Source organism: Equus caballus, chromosome 18 (genome assembly GCF_041296265.1).
Source record: "Equus caballus isolate H_3958 breed thoroughbred chromosome 18, TB-T2T, whole genome shotgun sequence".
Taxonomy (NCBI): domain Eukaryota; kingdom Metazoa; phylum Chordata; class Mammalia; order Perissodactyla; family Equidae; genus Equus; species Equus caballus.
Window position 1 is genome coordinate 81,694,313 of NC_091701.1, and position 16,281 is coordinate 81,710,593.

At 49.3% G+C, this 16,281-nt stretch overlaps 1 protein-coding gene across 8 annotated transcripts in view; it reads right to left on the reverse strand.

Annotated features, from left to right (window-relative positions):
* MDH1B (malate dehydrogenase 1B) overlaps positions 1 to 16,281 on the reverse strand; it is a 30,127-nt gene that overhangs the window by 5,803 nt on the left and 8,043 nt on the right. For 3 of the 8 annotated variants that reach the window (XM_023622497.2, XM_023622498.2, XM_070242159.1), the window contains exons 4-9: positions 16,038 to 16,180; positions 13,305 to 13,801; positions 9,567 to 9,708; positions 7,917 to 8,080; positions 5,780 to 5,919; positions 5,424 to 5,475 (exon numbers count right to left, since the gene is read on the reverse strand). In XM_023622497.2, the coding sequence (XP_023478265.2) occupies positions 5,424 to 5,475; positions 5,780 to 5,919; positions 7,917 to 8,080; positions 9,567 to 9,708; positions 13,305 to 13,801; positions 16,038 to 16,180 (1,138 nt within the window). Of the gene's footprint in view, positions 1 to 3,869; positions 5,175 to 5,423; positions 5,476 to 5,712; positions 5,920 to 7,916; positions 8,081 to 9,566; positions 9,709 to 13,304; positions 13,802 to 16,037; positions 16,181 to 16,281 lie in introns of those variants that run through there. The other 5 variants (XM_023622496.2, XM_014732611.3, XR_011428625.1 and 2 more) reach the window with 4 other exon arrangements.

Here is a 16,281-nt window from a genome sequence, read left to right on the forward strand (position 1 = left end):
TGATTATTTCCAATGCTCTGATCTTGGAATCTCTGGGACAGTGTTTTGGGCAAGGTCCAATGGTGACAGAGTCAAGATCAATCAAGCATATATATGCCTTGACCTTTGTTAACAGATGCACAGCATAAAATTGGGTCGTTTTCTTTCACAGAGCCTTCTATAATGCAAGTGTTAGGGGAAATGTAGGACTAACTACCAGTCAGTGGAGCCAAATTTAGAATGACTGCTTTATAGCCCATTATCTTGAGAGGAATTTGCAGCTCTAGTCTGCCAAATGATGGAAGCCACACACAGGGCCTCTAAATTCTCAATGGATAAAAAAGAGCTCAAGTTAAAACCAACTGCTCACTGGGCTCCCGCGCCCACACCCTCTGCCTCCGGCTGCCTCTGGGCTTTATTTGTTCAGCCCACTCCTGGTGACTTGACCACCAGCCAGAACTGGGGCTGAATTCCCCATCCCATCCTCTGCCCACAGCCTCCTTGGCGGTCTCTCTGCCCTTCCTCCCACTGCCAGCACCTTGACCTCAAGATACCCTCTCTGGTCTGGACCATGGCCTCTGTCCCCCGCCAGGTTCTTTTCACCAGTTACTCCATTCTGAGAGGCAGCAGCTGTTTTAATTGGTGGAATCTGCACCACACTGGTTGTTAGATATTTCAGTATCAGCCCTGCTTGCAGCTTTTTGTTTTCTGTTTACTTATTACTTTCCTTCTTCATCCAGTCCAGACCCCTGGAGTCCATCACTTCACTAACTTTCTTGCAATTATCCTCAACTTCTTTGTCTCACACCTCTTCCTCCCCAAATGCTATATAAAATAGTAAAACTGTACTCATTTTCCATTTCTGAATTCAATGCCAATGACTAAATCACTTAGCACCCATTTAAGGCGCCAGTAAAATAAGGACACAAAAAATATGAGAAAAATAAAACTTTTGGGAAATAATTTGATATTCCAAATAAAGTCATCGTGGAGATACCCAGAGTTCTGCCAGATACAGCATGCTGCTATTCTTACTCTAGTTGCAGGATGGCGGGACACTAATATTTCAGGGCTTCCTACAAATCACGCATGCAGGCGTCCACTGCTGCGTCCAGGCACAAGCACCTGTGCAGGGAATCACAGAACCGCACACTGGGGTCCCTACAAACTCATGGTCTCTAACTTCCACTGAGCCCTCAGCCCTGGAAAAACATTCTGTGCTTTTCCCGTGTCCTTCTTTCCTTTCATCTTAATGGTATTTCAAACCTTCCCCTTTTTCCTATCACCCCACCTTCCCCCCAGGCTTTGACGCTCGGGACCTGTTCTGCTGCCTATTTTGTTCTGCACCCGCATCGTGCACACTTCCCGCCCCCACCCCCTCCCTTCTCTGGGGCCTCAGCAGCACAGATGCTTCCTGTCTGAGGCTGATCCTGTGCTCTGGGGCTTGTATTCTGCGCTGTCTTGAGGATCTTTCTCCACACTCCCCTCCATCTTCACCCACTCGCTCTCCAATGTAGTTAAATGTTAACATCCATCCATCCATCCATCCATCCATCCAGATTTCTATCTGTCCACCTATTTGTATTTTTGGATGTGGGAAACATGCACATGGAACAAAATCAAAGGGCATGAGAGACTACGCAGTGAAGAAGTCTTCCTTCTCCAGCCACTCAGGTCCTTCCCTGAGGGTCACCGTGGGCATCGGCTTCTTCTAATAACGACCCGTTGCTGATGACTCCATACCCTCGTGTCCAGCCAGATCTCTCTCCTGGCCTCCAGAGACATGTGTCCATCGCCCACCAGACATTTTCCCTTTGATGCCTCTTGAAAATCTGCTCCTTCTCCTGGATTCTTTACCTTAACCACAGCTTCTCAAATTCATGATTTAGCATATCCAGAAAATGACAAGGACAATAGAGGCAACCAGCCTGGGAACTCCAGCTGCCCCAGACTCAGTTCCTGGGCCAAGGAGATCAATTGCTCCACATACCCAACCCATCTATGGCTGAGTGTTGGGAAGTTCTGTCTTAGGGACTGACACCACCCTATGTCCAGATGACAAAACTTCGGGCATTCTTACTCCCTTGAGCTCTCCCTCATCCTCTACTGCGGATTGGTCAAGTTCTGTCAATTTTATGTCTTTTACATCTAACTCCTTCTTGGCATCCTCATGGCCACTTCTTGGTTAAGACAAGGCCCTCACCATTTCTCCACCTGCAAGAGAACTGGTCTTACTGTTTCTGGCCTCTCTCTCCAGTCCATCCTTCCCATTAGAAGAGACTGAGCATTCTACAACTGGAATCTGCTCCTACCCCTCCCCTGCCTAACACCCTTCACTGGTTCCAACAATGCAAGAACCTCTGCCCTCTGACACTTCACCCTTGAACTTTACCTTCCAGATAAAATGAAGCGGCAGTTCTCAGAAAGTTCCTTCTTCCTTCTTTCCCTTTGTATATGTTGCTCCCTTGGAATTATCCCCACCTTCACCTTCTTTGCTCTCATGACTCAGTTTAGATGTCGCCTCCCGCAGAGAGCCCTTCCATCATGTAGCTATCCTGATGTAGCCCTTGCCATTGCTCCTGTGGCAGCCAGCACATTCCGCTGGCCCACAGCACTGAGCACCCCGGCTCTACAGCGAGACTGTGGCACCCGAGGCCGGGGTCTCCCCTCCCACTCTGGTCTCATTCCTGCCCTCCCAGTTCCACGAAATTACCCTCATCAAAGTCGTGACGGTCATACATCCTTTGGATACTTTTCAGGCCCCATTTTATTTGATCCCCGGCAGCATCTGAGAGTGTAGACTGGCCCTTGTTCCCAAACGCTTTCTGCCTCTAGGTCTTCCGTGACATCAAGTGTCAGGGGCTGGTCCTGGCTCTCTGACACCCCTTTCTCCCAGTCCTCTGTCGGCTGTTCCTGCTCTCCGTAACCATCAAAGGCTGAGTTCCTCCAGGCCTTCTCCTCTCACTCTCTCTAGATACTCTCCACCACGCTCATGGTTCATTTATGTTTATGAGGCAACAATTCCCAACTCGATGACTGCAGTGCAGAGCTTTCTGAGCTCCAGAGAGCATGCAGTTCTATATCCAATATTTCCACTGTAGATATCCCATAGGTATTTCAGAATCCAATGAAGGAAACTAAACTCATCCTTCCTCTACTCTGGCACGAAGACCTTCCTCCCTCTCCCACCCAACACACACACACACACACTCTCTCTCTTTCTCAAATAATGTTCTTTTACCATTTTTCCCCTGTCAATAAATCCACCCCATTGCTCAACCAGAAGAAGCCTGAGAACTCTGGGACTCCTCAGCATTGGTCCATCATCGAGTCTTGATTATCCTGTCTCCTAAATATCTCACAATTCCACCAGCTCCACCTTGGCTGTGATCGTCTCTTCCTTGGGGTACCGCACTGCCCTCCAATCAGTCTTTCTGCAGACAGCCTAGCCTTGTTCCAATCTGCTTTCCACACTAGTCACAAACCTGATCAGGTCCCTCTCCACCTGGAAGGAAGCCTTCGGAAGCTCTTGTATCTACTCATGGGTAGATATGGGTCTCTCAGCTTCATCTCTTTAGGCTTCGGCCACACAAGCTTTTTGGCAGGTTTTCAAACAAGCTTCTCTATGCCCTTCTGGCTCAGGTCCTTTACGTGCTCGAGCACGAGCTCCCATGGCACAACACCCTGTACTCTCACCGCTAAGATGCCCCACACATGCGGACATTTGTCTAGTTTATGATCCCTGATGGACCGCAGGTTCCAAAGGGGCAGGACAGGTCTATCCTATTCACCCCGTATTTCTAGCTCCCAGCACTGGCTTAGAGTTAGTACCCCTCGGACATTAGTGGAAGGAGGAATGTTGGGGGTCTCAAAAGGCACTTGATTAAAGCTCTTTGCATCAATGAATTTATTTATTTCTATGTTTCTATTTCCAAATGTAACACAAAAGAAAGCAAAAAACACGATAGCACTTCCTGTGAGTTTATGATTTAGAGAAAATTCCAATGAGAAAAATAAGCTTATTGAAATTTATTGTTTTTTTAAAAAGTTATCTAACAGTAAATAAGACAAAAAACAACAAGTGTTGGAGAGGATGTGGAGAGAAGGGAACACTCATACACTGCTGGTGGGAATGCAAACTGGTGCAGCCACTGTGGAAAACAGTATGGAGATTTCTCAAAAAATTAAAAATAGAAATACCATATGACCCAGCTATCCCATTACTGAGTATTTATCCAAACAACTTGAAATCAATAACACAAAGAGACTTATGCATCCCTATGTTCACTGCAGCATTATTCACTATAGCAAAGACATGGAAGCAACCCAAGTGCCCATCAACAGATGAATAAATAAAGAAGATGTGGTATATATATACAATGGAATACTACTCGGCCATAAAAAAAGACAAAAATCATCCCATTTGCAACAACATAGGTGGTCCTTGAGGGTATGATGTTAAGCACAATAAGCCAGACACAGAAAGACAAATACGGCATGATTTCACTCATACGTGGAAGATAAGCCAATACATGGATAAAGAGAACAGATTAGTGGCTCCTGGAGGGGAAGGAGGTGGGGTGAGGGTGAAAGGGGTAAAGGGACACATATGTACAGTGACGGACAAAAAGTAGACTACTAGTGGTGAGCACAATGAGGTCTATACAGAAACTGATAAATAATAATGTACAGCTGAAATTACACAATCTTATAAACCATTATGACCTCAATAAAATAGCTGAAAAAAAGTTATCTAACAGCAAATGTAGTGTTGTGAGTAGAACTGTGTTCCCAAAAAGATATGTTGAAGTCATAATCCGTGGTACCTGTGGCTGTGGCCTTATTTGGCACAGGGGTTTGGCAGATCTAATCAAATGAAGATGGGGTCATACTGGATTAAGGGTGACCCTAAATGCAGTGACTTGTGTCCTTATAAGGAGAGAGAGAGATGGAAACACAGAGACACACAGAGGGAAGACAGCGGCAGAGACTGGAGTGAAGCAGCCACCAGCCCAGAAAGCCAAGCTTTGCTGCCAGAAGCGGCAAGGAAGGAATCGTCCCTGAGCCTTCAGAGGGAGCACAGCCCTGCCGACACCTGGGCTTAGGTCTTCTCGGTTCCAGGAGCACGAGAGAATGAATTTCTGTTGTTTCAAGTCCTCTGGTTTGTGGTAATTTGTTATGGCAACCCTGCGAAACTAACGCACATGACACACACGAAATGCACAAGGTCACGGTGTTTTCGAGATGCGATTTCTTTAGCAGTCTTACAATATGTTTTATCCCAAAGGACACACTAAACTTGGCAGTTTATTTTGTCAATAATTTAGTTTGAAAGTAAGAAAATAAGGATTATAGTTATCTATGTTAAACAGTGATTCACCTTTAACAAATTTGTTAATACTTTTTAATAGCAGCCCCCCCTAAAAATCACATATAAAAATTACCTGATTGGTACGGCTGAAAATTTATCAAATCTCCAAGTGCAACAAGTTTCTCCTGTTGAAAGATGTTATAATCAGAGAATTAAATGACCACAATTACCACCTTAATCATTCTTTTAATAGAAAAGCACTTTGATTCTTGATTTTTAAGAAACTAACAAATATTTGTAACATATCAGAAACTATATAACCAAATGACTAGCGTTCTTCTGCTGATTTCGTCAAACTTTTATTGCCTCCTTATTGTTTTTAGGAATAAGATACACATCGAACCCACAGAAAACCAGCGCACCTTGGCCTAGGGGATCAGTTCAAGGTCATCATCAAAGTCAGTCCCCGTGTGTCTGTCCTGACGTTACCTGGATCAGATCACTTGTCATTCTGGTCATTACTTTTTCACTTATTTCAACATCCTTGAGATCTGTAAGAACCTTCCAGGTTCCATTCTCAAATTTCACAGGCATAGAGAAGACGATTCCCTCAGGAACACCAAACTGGCCTGCGGGGAGCGAGCACAGAGGAGCAGAGCAGAGGCGTCAGAGGCGACCTCCCGACCTCCCGTGTGCGGCGCTGTTGAGGCACAGCGCGCCCGGGGCTTCCAGGGACAAGGGCGACTCTGGAGTTCCTCTGGGGGGTTAAGCATGTCCTCCAGGGCACTGGCTGGGCGCTTTCTCCCCGGGTGTTTCTCTCAGAAGGAAGAAAGAAACGCTCTGGTCCGCTGGCATCAGACCCCCACCCTGCCTCCTTCCCCCCCACCCCACCCACGAGCCCGAGGCGTTGTCCTGCCTGGCCTTTGCTCTCTCGCCTCCCCTGGGGCCCTCACCGAGCTGAGGGACGAGGACAAGGACTGGCGGGATGGGAGGGGGCAGGAGGGCCGGCAGTTTCCGCTCCCGGTCCGGTTTGGACGTGCTCCAAACAAGAAGGCTGACAAGACTCCTTACCAGCCGAGCAACAGTCAGGCACAAGTGCCCCCACCGTGTGCCTCAATCAAACAAGAGAACTCTTGTTGCTATTCTGTCATCAGAAACGTCCCCAGGGCAAACAACGAGGGGAGCCAAGCAGCCAGCATCCCGACACTCTCCTCAGAGAGCGCCCCAGGCCTGCTCTGCGCTCTGTGTCCTCTGTGAAGAGCCGGTCCCGGGGCGGGCGGACAACGTGTGAGGCTCTACTGCATGGTACTGGTACGGCGTCAGGGACACCACGATACCTGCTTCTCGCCCCCAAGACTGCACTGGTTATTGATGAATTTCCATAGAGATTAATTGAACTTTCGACAAATAAAGATAAGGTTTAAAATGCCTATTTAACTAAAAAGGTAACATACTGATTTGGATTCCTTAAGGAGACGTTTGTGCACCTTAACTTCAATTAAACAAGACTCACTGAGTGTCTGGCCATGAGGGAGCAGCAAGCAGACCCAGCCACGTCCTGGCCTCGGGCTACACACGCTAATGGGCAGACAATGCAACTAACGGCACCCCCGCCAGGCAGCCGTCCACGCTCCCTGAGGGAGGAGCAGATGCTGGTGAGCACACAGGAGGGACAGAAGACCGCTGACCCGGGGCTCGGGAGATGTCCTGGAGCTGCCCCCTGGCCACAGGGACAGTGGGAGGACAGCGGTTCCACCATGGCACGAGGATTGCAGGAGGCGGGTCGGACTGGGAGGAAGACAGCGAGCTCGGCTTCTGCATGCTGGCTTGAAGGGATGGCAAGACATCAGGGTGGCGATGTTCTGCACGCAGGCCCGGGCTGGCACAGACGCCCAGGCTGAGGCTGGGAGAGAAGGAGCTTGCACAGGGAGAAGGCAAAGCACGAGGGGCACTCTAGACAGAACCTACTGGGCACAGACTGGCACTGCCTCTCTCTCCTTGTTTTTCAAAAACAGCACCAGTCCTCTGAACACTTCTTAACAGATTAACACAGGAAGGCCCATGCAGTGTTCGTGCCTGGACAGCAGGCTGCCATGTTCCCGGTGTCGCCTGGCGCCCTGCCATCCAGGTCCTGACCTGCCCGTGTCTCTGCCTGTGGCTCCTGTGCCCAGATGTTCCTCCCACACACGTCTGCCAGGTAAACGCTACCCACACGTGAAGGCTTCCTGGAGTGCCACCTCCTCCATGAAGCCTGCCCTAGTTCTTCCTGCTGCCTGCCTAAAACTGACCTTGCTTTCCCTTCCTCAGCTGGGATCCAGTGACGAAACTTACGGAAACGCTTTTGTTTATGGACCGGCTCTCCTTCACTCTGCTGTAGGTTTCTTGAAGGCAGAGGCCTGTCTGATCCCTACGTGTGACCCCAGTGCATTCAAGCAAATACTGTTGACTTTCTGAACTGATGGCTGAGCGAATGCCTGAGTGAATAATGATTACAGAGCTGTGAAAATCCAGAAGACAACTCACCACCATGTTCAGAGGGAGCAGGTGGGGACACAGAAGCAGGAGCGCAGGGTGGACAGAAAAGGAGGCTTTTAAGTATCACGAGATAAGAGAAACCCAGACTGACCTTCACTCAGCACGCCCAGTGACACAATCTCGCCTGGCGGGGAGCCGTGGTACCAGTACTTCAGCGTGGTGGCGATGCTGTGTGCGGTGAACATGCCTCTAAGTTGCTGTCCCGTGGCCGTCAGCTTTCTCAGAGTTGTCACAAATTCTCCGTTCACCCACTCACTACGAGAGAGAAGGAGACAACATTACAAGGGAAGGAGGAATGGAGAAGAAAAAGGGGGGTCCCTGGGCCAAGGGGTCTAAGCACACAGAACCACCGCCCCAAGACAGAAGCGTGACTCCCTGAGCCCCTTCTACAAGTGTCTTTGATCCCATAAGAAGGCAAGTGAACAGTCACGAAATACAGCAGAAAGGGTCCCAAAGTCTCAAACTGAAAACACGACAATACAGACACGGAACACAGAAAAGCGGTCAAAGGCTGCAAGAAGGACGGTCGTTACGAAGAATTTACGTCGAGGCTGTCTTGGAACCAGGGGTATCCTTCATCTAAAACAAGAGTCTCATAAGATGTTGAGTGAGTCACACTGAGAACTGGGGAAATAACCATCAGAAGTTCAGACTCCCCAGGGTCCCGCTGGACGAGAACAGTGTTAAACGGCTGCCCCGCTGAGCCAGCGCCGTGGCTCCACGAGACCCGGCCCCACCAGGTGGGGACACAGAACAGCCGCACCCCACGAGGGTGGTTGGGGACACACACCATCGAGGCTGGATGAAGCTCCTGAGGTCCGAGGAAGTGCAGGAAAGAAGGGGCACGGGAAGATGCTACAACCAGGAAAGAGCCGCGGAGTCAGAAAGAAGCCTTAAAGGCTGCCCCCTCCTCCTCCGCGCCCGTCAGGTAGGGGCTGAGCGTTTGCTGTACGATCCATTTACTCATCCCAGTAAGGCCCACACTGCTACCACCTCCTCTTTTCAGATAACAAGCTGAGGCACAGAGAGGTTAAGGAACTTCTCTACAGTCACACAGCCAGTATGTGGCTCCAGGAGAACTCTGGCCTGGGTGGCTGGTGCCAGACACTGCTCCCCACGGCTGCTGCTACCTGTCCTGGGACAGGACACCCGGCACGGCCGGGCTGCTCACAATCACACCTCCTTCTTCTCAAAGATGTTTCCACTGATTTCAACTTGGAGACTCATCTCTGTCTTCGCAGTAAGATTCACCCTACATGTGCTTGTGTTAGAGATAGCTTTAACGGAACAGGGGAGCCACTTCAAGGAGGAGCTGAACATAAAGATTCGCAACTTCAAAATCAAATAAACTGGGGGTGGGGATTGGCTACCCGAAATTCTATGGAATTTTCTGTTTCTTCAATAAAGACATAGACAAAGATGAGTGTCAACAACGACAAGTTATTTTTTGTGTGTGTGTGAAGAAGATAGTTGCTGAGCTGACATCTGTGCCATCCTCGTCTATTTTATGCGGGACGCCACCACAGCGTGGCTTGATGAGCGGTGCTAGGTCTGTGCCCGGGATCTGAACCTGCAAACCCAGGCTGCTGAAGGGGAGCACGTCAACTTAACCACTGCGCCACCAGGCCGGCCCTGACAAGTATTTTTGCACAAAGATTTCTAAGATGACTTAAAAGACTATAGCAACTGTTACACATCTATTCAACATTGTTAGCATACTTCACTTAAAAATATACAGTACCTATCAAAAATCAAGCTCAAGACGGGGCGTGAGAAGTATGGAGGGCCCCAAATAGCACTCTCATATCTGTAAACCTTGGCTTTTCTCAGATCAACGTAGTTGTTTCCACTGATATTCCCCCAAATGATCACATCTTTGATGGCTGTGAAGAAAAGAAATAGAACGTCAGCACAATGAGAAACGCTAAGATAAAAGGCCGCTGCAGCCGGCTTCCTGCCTGTGCTTTAGGGCTAGCCCCGCTGCTGCAAAACAGACCTGAGTCTATGCCCTAAAAACCAGCGCACAATGGGATCGTCTCCCTCCTCCTCAGGGTCCGTGGGCCCCTGACGGCGCCCCGTGAGTATGGGCACACGACAGAATTCGAGGAATGCTGAAATGCCCCCGAAAGAAGCCACAGTGACGGTGACCCCGCTGTGCTGGTCCCAATGCCGCTGCTCTGCCCGCCACAGAGAAAGCATTTCATCTGCTCCCATTCTGACCAGGAGTCTTTCATTCTGGACTGGAACAGAAATTCGGGCAAATCGCTGAACTCCCCGGGGTCGGCCGTGTTTCCTGCAGAATGAGGAGTCTTAACAAGAGGACCTGAGGGACACCTTACTCGACAAACAGCTACCAAATCAGCTTCTGCACGGGGGCGCCCTCAGGGGCTGTGCTCAGGAGGACACGACCAGCCCGATCCCCTCCTCGAGACAGCCTGGGGACGGGGGAGAGCAGGAGGAAATCACCACTGTGCCAAGCGATGCTTGTCTCAGAGAAAAATAACGGGGGGCTGGGGGGCACGGAGAGAAAGAGGGATTGGTACTCAATAATTTTATAATTGTGGATTTTCTAGGAATATTAAATCCAAAGTGAAAATAAGTAATTTCATTGATATATTTATTAACTTATTTACTTGCTTAAAAATTTAATTCCCTTATAAGGCCACACCACTTCCTACCATGAAGATTAAACTCTTTCCTGTTCTCCTGTATGAGGTAAGATGGCCGTTGGCTTCGAGTAACAGAGCATCCTGCTGACCTGGCTCAGGTAGAAGGCGTTTACTCTTCTCGGGTAACAGAGAGTCAAGCTGGGCAATGATACCAGTGCTTGTTCAGCAGCTCAAAGCTGTCAGTCTCCTTACTTTCCCCTCGTGGTCTTAAAATGGCTGCAACAGTGCCAAGTATCACGCTCTCACCGTTGTGTTCAAAGGCAGGCAGCAGGGAAAAGAATGGGACCGAGGTCTCCTCCTTTGCTTTTTCTCTTTTCAGAGAGTGGAATAACTTTCCAACCTGCTTCACGAAGCCTATGTCACTGGGGCACTCCCAGCTGCAAGAGGAGCTGAGAACACGAGTGTCTTTCTGAAGCTCTCCGGAGAGGCAGGCTGGGGAGAAGGTGGTGGGAAACGGGTCTTGGGTGGTCAGCTCCCAGCGTCCACCACCCTCCTGAGAGTCCGTCTCATAAAATGACTCACGAAGAAGGAGAGCCATGACGTGCACACGGGCCCTCTGTTGGCTGTGCGCTGTGGGAGGGAAGGGAAGGCGGTGGTCCAGTTTGGAGCTCTCGGGATCCCACAGGGGGAAAATACTCCTCCGTCCCCAAGTCAACATATGGCAGGCTTTTTCCTAAAGTCTAAGGAAGGTTTCAATCTCACTGGGTCTCATGTTTCTTTTCAGCTTTAAATGCCCTAAATTATGCTGGAGAAAATTATGGTGGATGTCTGCTGTCTTTTCCTTCTGGCGCCTCTTCCTATTTTTTTCTTTTAACAGCATCCTGGTTTTTCTTTAAATAACTACTGTTCCCCAATTTCAGTCCCTGTGGTTTGGGGGGGCTGTCCTCACCCCTCCAGTCCATCAATAGGCATGAGACCCACATTCCAGATTCCTGCCACAATGACTCATTTGGAGATCACGGGTTCAAGCCAGCTGAGGAGACTATCCTGCCACTTTTGTACAAAGAATGCAGAGAGAGCCCTCTTTCTACTAGGGTAGCGGAGCCACAAACGTGGGAGTCTGGGGGTGCCAGTGACCATCTTGCCTGCCCGATAATCTAACCACTGTTGAGGAAAGCAGAGCTGAGCGACAGGCCGAGAGCACAGCCAGGCCTGACGTCACTGGGCCCCAGCGCCCAGCTAGGCCTGAGACAAGGACTGCCTCCTGCACTCTCCAGTTACGTGACAGAAATCTCCGTCTGACTTTAATCACTTTGAGTGGACTTTCTGTCACTTGCAACAGCCAGAGTCCCAGCTAAGCCAACACACACGTTCTGAAAAAGAGGGTTATGTGTGCACCGAATGCAGGCGATATCCTGAAAAGGCCTGCTGCCCTCCTGGCATCTGGCATTCTCCCCGGCGATTCTCTTGATGGCTGTTCCATTCCTCGTCGTTTTCTCAGCCCTGTCTTTGCAGTTCCCGAGCTTCTCCCTGGGACCCCAGCGACAGTTCTACTTTGACTACTGTCCCTCCAATGTCTCCCTTTCCTTTTCCCGACTTTTCTGCATTTTTCTTTTTCCTGCTTCTCATGCTTATTGGCTTTGAGTCCAGCAGGGCCTAGAATTTAGGGCCCCATCAGACCCACAAGAGAGCAGCTGTCCGGTTGAAAGCCCTGCACCCACCTTGTTTTAAATTCTGTAACAGCCTCTTCTTGACACTTTCGTAAGCATATCCTAGATCTTTTGTGATAAATCAGTGTCGACGCATATACATATAAGGTTGATAACAGAGATAAAATGGTTAGAAGATGTTTTCCTTCCCTATCGACTAAGTTTAGTATCAATTTGGCTAAGGTATGACTGACCCTGGGGTCAGACACTAAAGATCTGTAGGCAAGACCACCAGAAGTTGGTTCCAGAGCTTCCCTGTGAAGAAATGGATACGACAGCTCTTGCTACATGGTGTTAGGGCTCACTGAAGTCCTTGACAGCCCCGATTCAGAGCATCCTAGGCTCACACTTCACTGTCCTCTCAACTCTTCTTGAGGTGGTGCCGTCCACATCCTCGCATTCTCAGTGGACGCTGCACCTGCTCCCTCCAGGGCACAAATAGCTAAACTTTGTCAGATGTGAGAAATATTTTTAGATACAACACTCCCTTTTTAGCTACAACAGTCCATTCTCTGATCCAGTCTCATCCTCAGGCGACTCTGACGTCTACCAGCTCCAAGATCAACAGGAGCAGAAACAGCTCTGACACCATAAGCCCACGTGCAAGCTCAACATCCTTGTGAATGTCCACACGTGCCAGGTGCTCTTCTAAGCACTTTAGAAATATTATCTCACGAATCTTCACATCAGTTCTAGGAGGCAGGTGCTATTAGCATCCTCATCTTACAGAGGAGGAAACTGAGGCACAGCAAGGGTAAGTGACTGCCCGAGGTCACACAGCTGTGACATGGGGTGGAGCCACTTTAACACAGTCCTGATTATCTTTTTAAAGATACTGATTACCTTAGTTGACTAGTATCATGAAAAAAGGGGAATATTAGGTTTCAAATTATTACTTGAAAAATATAAACCTTATTCCATTCAATATTTGTTTATTCATTTTTATAATGATGGATAAAGTCAGATAGTCATGAAAGCAAGTAGCAAAAAAACGTGTTTGCAGAGCAGTCAAATCACACAATGAGAAGTCCCTTGCACCTGCTTCATACTTTCTATTCCGCATCTCCGGAACAATCCTAGAGGGGACAGCGTTCTTCCTCGCTGCTTGGAAATCCCACTATTGAGAAAGAGAAGCGGAAACAGACACGGGGGCTCACTCACATGCAGGCGTGGTCCTCAGCTTCCTGGCCAGCGCAGCTCTGGCCTGGCCCTCCACCCCCAGCGCCACGGCGACAATGTTGTGTGCGATGCTTGGGGCGTATCTCATCAGCAACACCGTTTTAAGATTCACGAAGGTCTTTCCGCCCACGATAACTCGGACGGAGTCATGGGCGTTCTTCTCGATCAGGTACCCATAGAGCCGACAGAGTGGGACCCTGCTCCGGATGCACTCTTCCAGAGTGTACACCTCCTTGTCGGTGCTGTCGTCCAGGACGATGACCACGTGGGCCTGGCGGAAGGCCTCCTGCACTCTGGTGCAGACGGAGATGCTCCGGAGGAAGGGCGACACCAGGTCGTGAGTCTCCGACGCGAGGATGTGGAGCTTTTCTTCTGCATCTTTACTGTCAAATAGCACTATGCTAATTTCCGTTTGTGTTCCAAACACTTCACCGCTGGTCAAGATGGGGATCAGGTTGTAGCAGGCAGGAGCAGATGCACTAATAAAAATGCAAAGCCAGAGGATGAACAGTTAAATCTTTTGCCCCTTTTAAGCCTTTAATCATTTTTTTAAAATTTTTAAATTAAAAAAATTTCTTTCTGTGTTTTCTCCCCAAATCCCTCAGTACATAGTTGTGCATTATAGTTGTGAGTCCTAGTTGTGGCATGTGGGACGCTGCCTCAGCGTGGCTTAATGAGCAGTGCCATGTCGGCGCCCAGGATCCGAAGTGGTGAAACCCTGGGCCGCTGAAGCGGAGCACATGAACTTAACCACTCAGCCACGGGGCCGGCCACTAAGCCTTTAATTAATGGATATTTCTGCATGTGCATTAATAGGGTGACTAACATCTTAGGCATACACAGCTGCTTAGACAGGCTAGAAATAAAAAATAGAACAAAAAAATTCTCACTAGTAACCCCTTGCTCTGGTCATCTGAAATCAATCCCCAAATAAGAACTGTACCTGTTTATAAGGCTTTTCACATAAAAAAGAACATGCAGAAAGCAAAATTTAAAAGAACTGTACCATATTACTCTAATTACATGTTTAGATTTCCTCCTCAAAAGATAAAGAAATGACAAATTTCATTTAATCATAGCTCTCTTCTATTTTATACCCTGATCTGTGAAGTCACGACAGTTTCTGGCAAGGACTGTCTTCCTCACAAAGCCGAGGATCAACACAGGCTGCTATCGGTATCGGGTGTCTGTGCCCACAACGCAGCCAGGAGCTGAGGACCCTAGAGCTGGGCCATCAACCAGGAGCTGTACTGACCCCTGAGGGCAGCTCCGAAATGCATCTGGGCGTTTTCCGTTTTCCCCATGGGTCTGGGGAGGCTCGCAATGGGGCCTTCAACAGAGTCTGTACCATTTTAATCCTTACAAAAATATCTAAAGCAGATGTAATGTTTATTAAATCTAGCTGGTGTTAGGTTCATATATGTTTATTACATCATTCTCAACTCCTTTCTGTGTTTGAAATATGCATTTATAACAAACAATTTTTCCAATAAGTGTCTATATTAGGTTATGTGCACGGGTAGTGAGAAGGGGAGGGGAGAGAGATGCAGGGGTGGGGAGAAGAAAGGGAGGGAGAGAGACAAGGAGAGGGATAGAGCGCAGAGACAGGGAGAGAGAGCAACCACAAACACGGCCAATGAGAAAGATGGAGAGCAACAAGGAGCAGGAGTGAGGGGAAGACGAGCAAGGAGGAGGAGTGAGGGGAGGAAGAGCGAGGAGGAGGAGTGAGGGGAGGAAGAGCGAGGAGGAGGAGGAGTGAGGGGAGGAAGAGCGAGGAGGAGGAGTGAGGGGAGAAAGAGCGAGGAGGAGGAGTGAGGGGAGGAAGAGCGAGGAGGAGTGAGGGGAGGAAGAGCGAGGAGGAGGAGGAGTGAGGGGAGAAAGAGCGAGGAGGAGGAGTGAGGGGAGAAAGAGCGAGGAGGAGGAGTGAGGGGAGAAAGAGCGAGGAGGAGGAGTGAGGGGAAGACGAGCAAGGAGGAGGAGTGAGGGGAGGAAGAGCGAGGAGCAGGAGTGAGGGGAGGAAGAGCGAGGAGGAGGAGGAGTGAGGGGAGGAAGAGCGAGGAGGAGGAGTGAGGGGAGAAAGAGCGAGGAGGAGGAGTGAGGGGAAGACGAGCAAGGAGGAGGAGTGAGGGGAGGAAGAGCGAGGAGGAGGAGTGAGGGGAGGAAGAGCAAGCAGGAGCAGGAGTGAGGGGAGGAAGAGCAAGCAGGAGCAGGAGTGAGGGGACAGGACCACAGAGAATGAGCATGGTAGGAAGAGCCGAGGACGAGAAAGAGGCAGAGGCTGGGAGAAGGCCTGCTCTGGCAGGCGAGGGAGGGAGAGGACAACAGTCAGTGCCCTGAGTGGTGGGGAGGGGAAGTAAGCCAGTGGTGGGGAGGAGGAAAGCAGAGCAAGAGCAGGAAGTAGAGCAGCAGACAGCAAGAGAGACCCAGACCAGGGGCGCAGAGCTTGTCAGACTTGCCAAAGTAAGTATCTTTGCTGTAAAGGTGCTCATTTACACACATACATACTAAATCTACGTATGCTCTAAGTCTCATTCACGGGCTGCAGTGGGGGATATATGTGCATCTCTGCTTATCTCCATGTATCTATACATATACCTATACATACACATCTCGCCCTTGACTTTCAAATATTCTTCTATCATGGCACTAACCCCACATCATTGTCCTTTCTCAATGAAAGAAGAAATTCTCACAGTTCTGGGGTGACTGTCCCACCTGGTGATCCAGACCTGCAAGGGGCTGAGGAGGCCTTTCAGGGACTCTCCCTCCAGGTCCTTCTCTACGTGTGTCTCCAGGTTCTCCTGGGCAATCGTCTTCATCAGCTCGGTCGTCATGCTGGAGGTGACGCTGTAGTAAAGCTAAATGTTGGGGAAGAAAAAGTCAACTTGAGAGAACAGATGATTAGCTGACAACGGCTACAATGGAAAGTTCTTGTTTAAAGCCAGAATAGAAGGAAAAG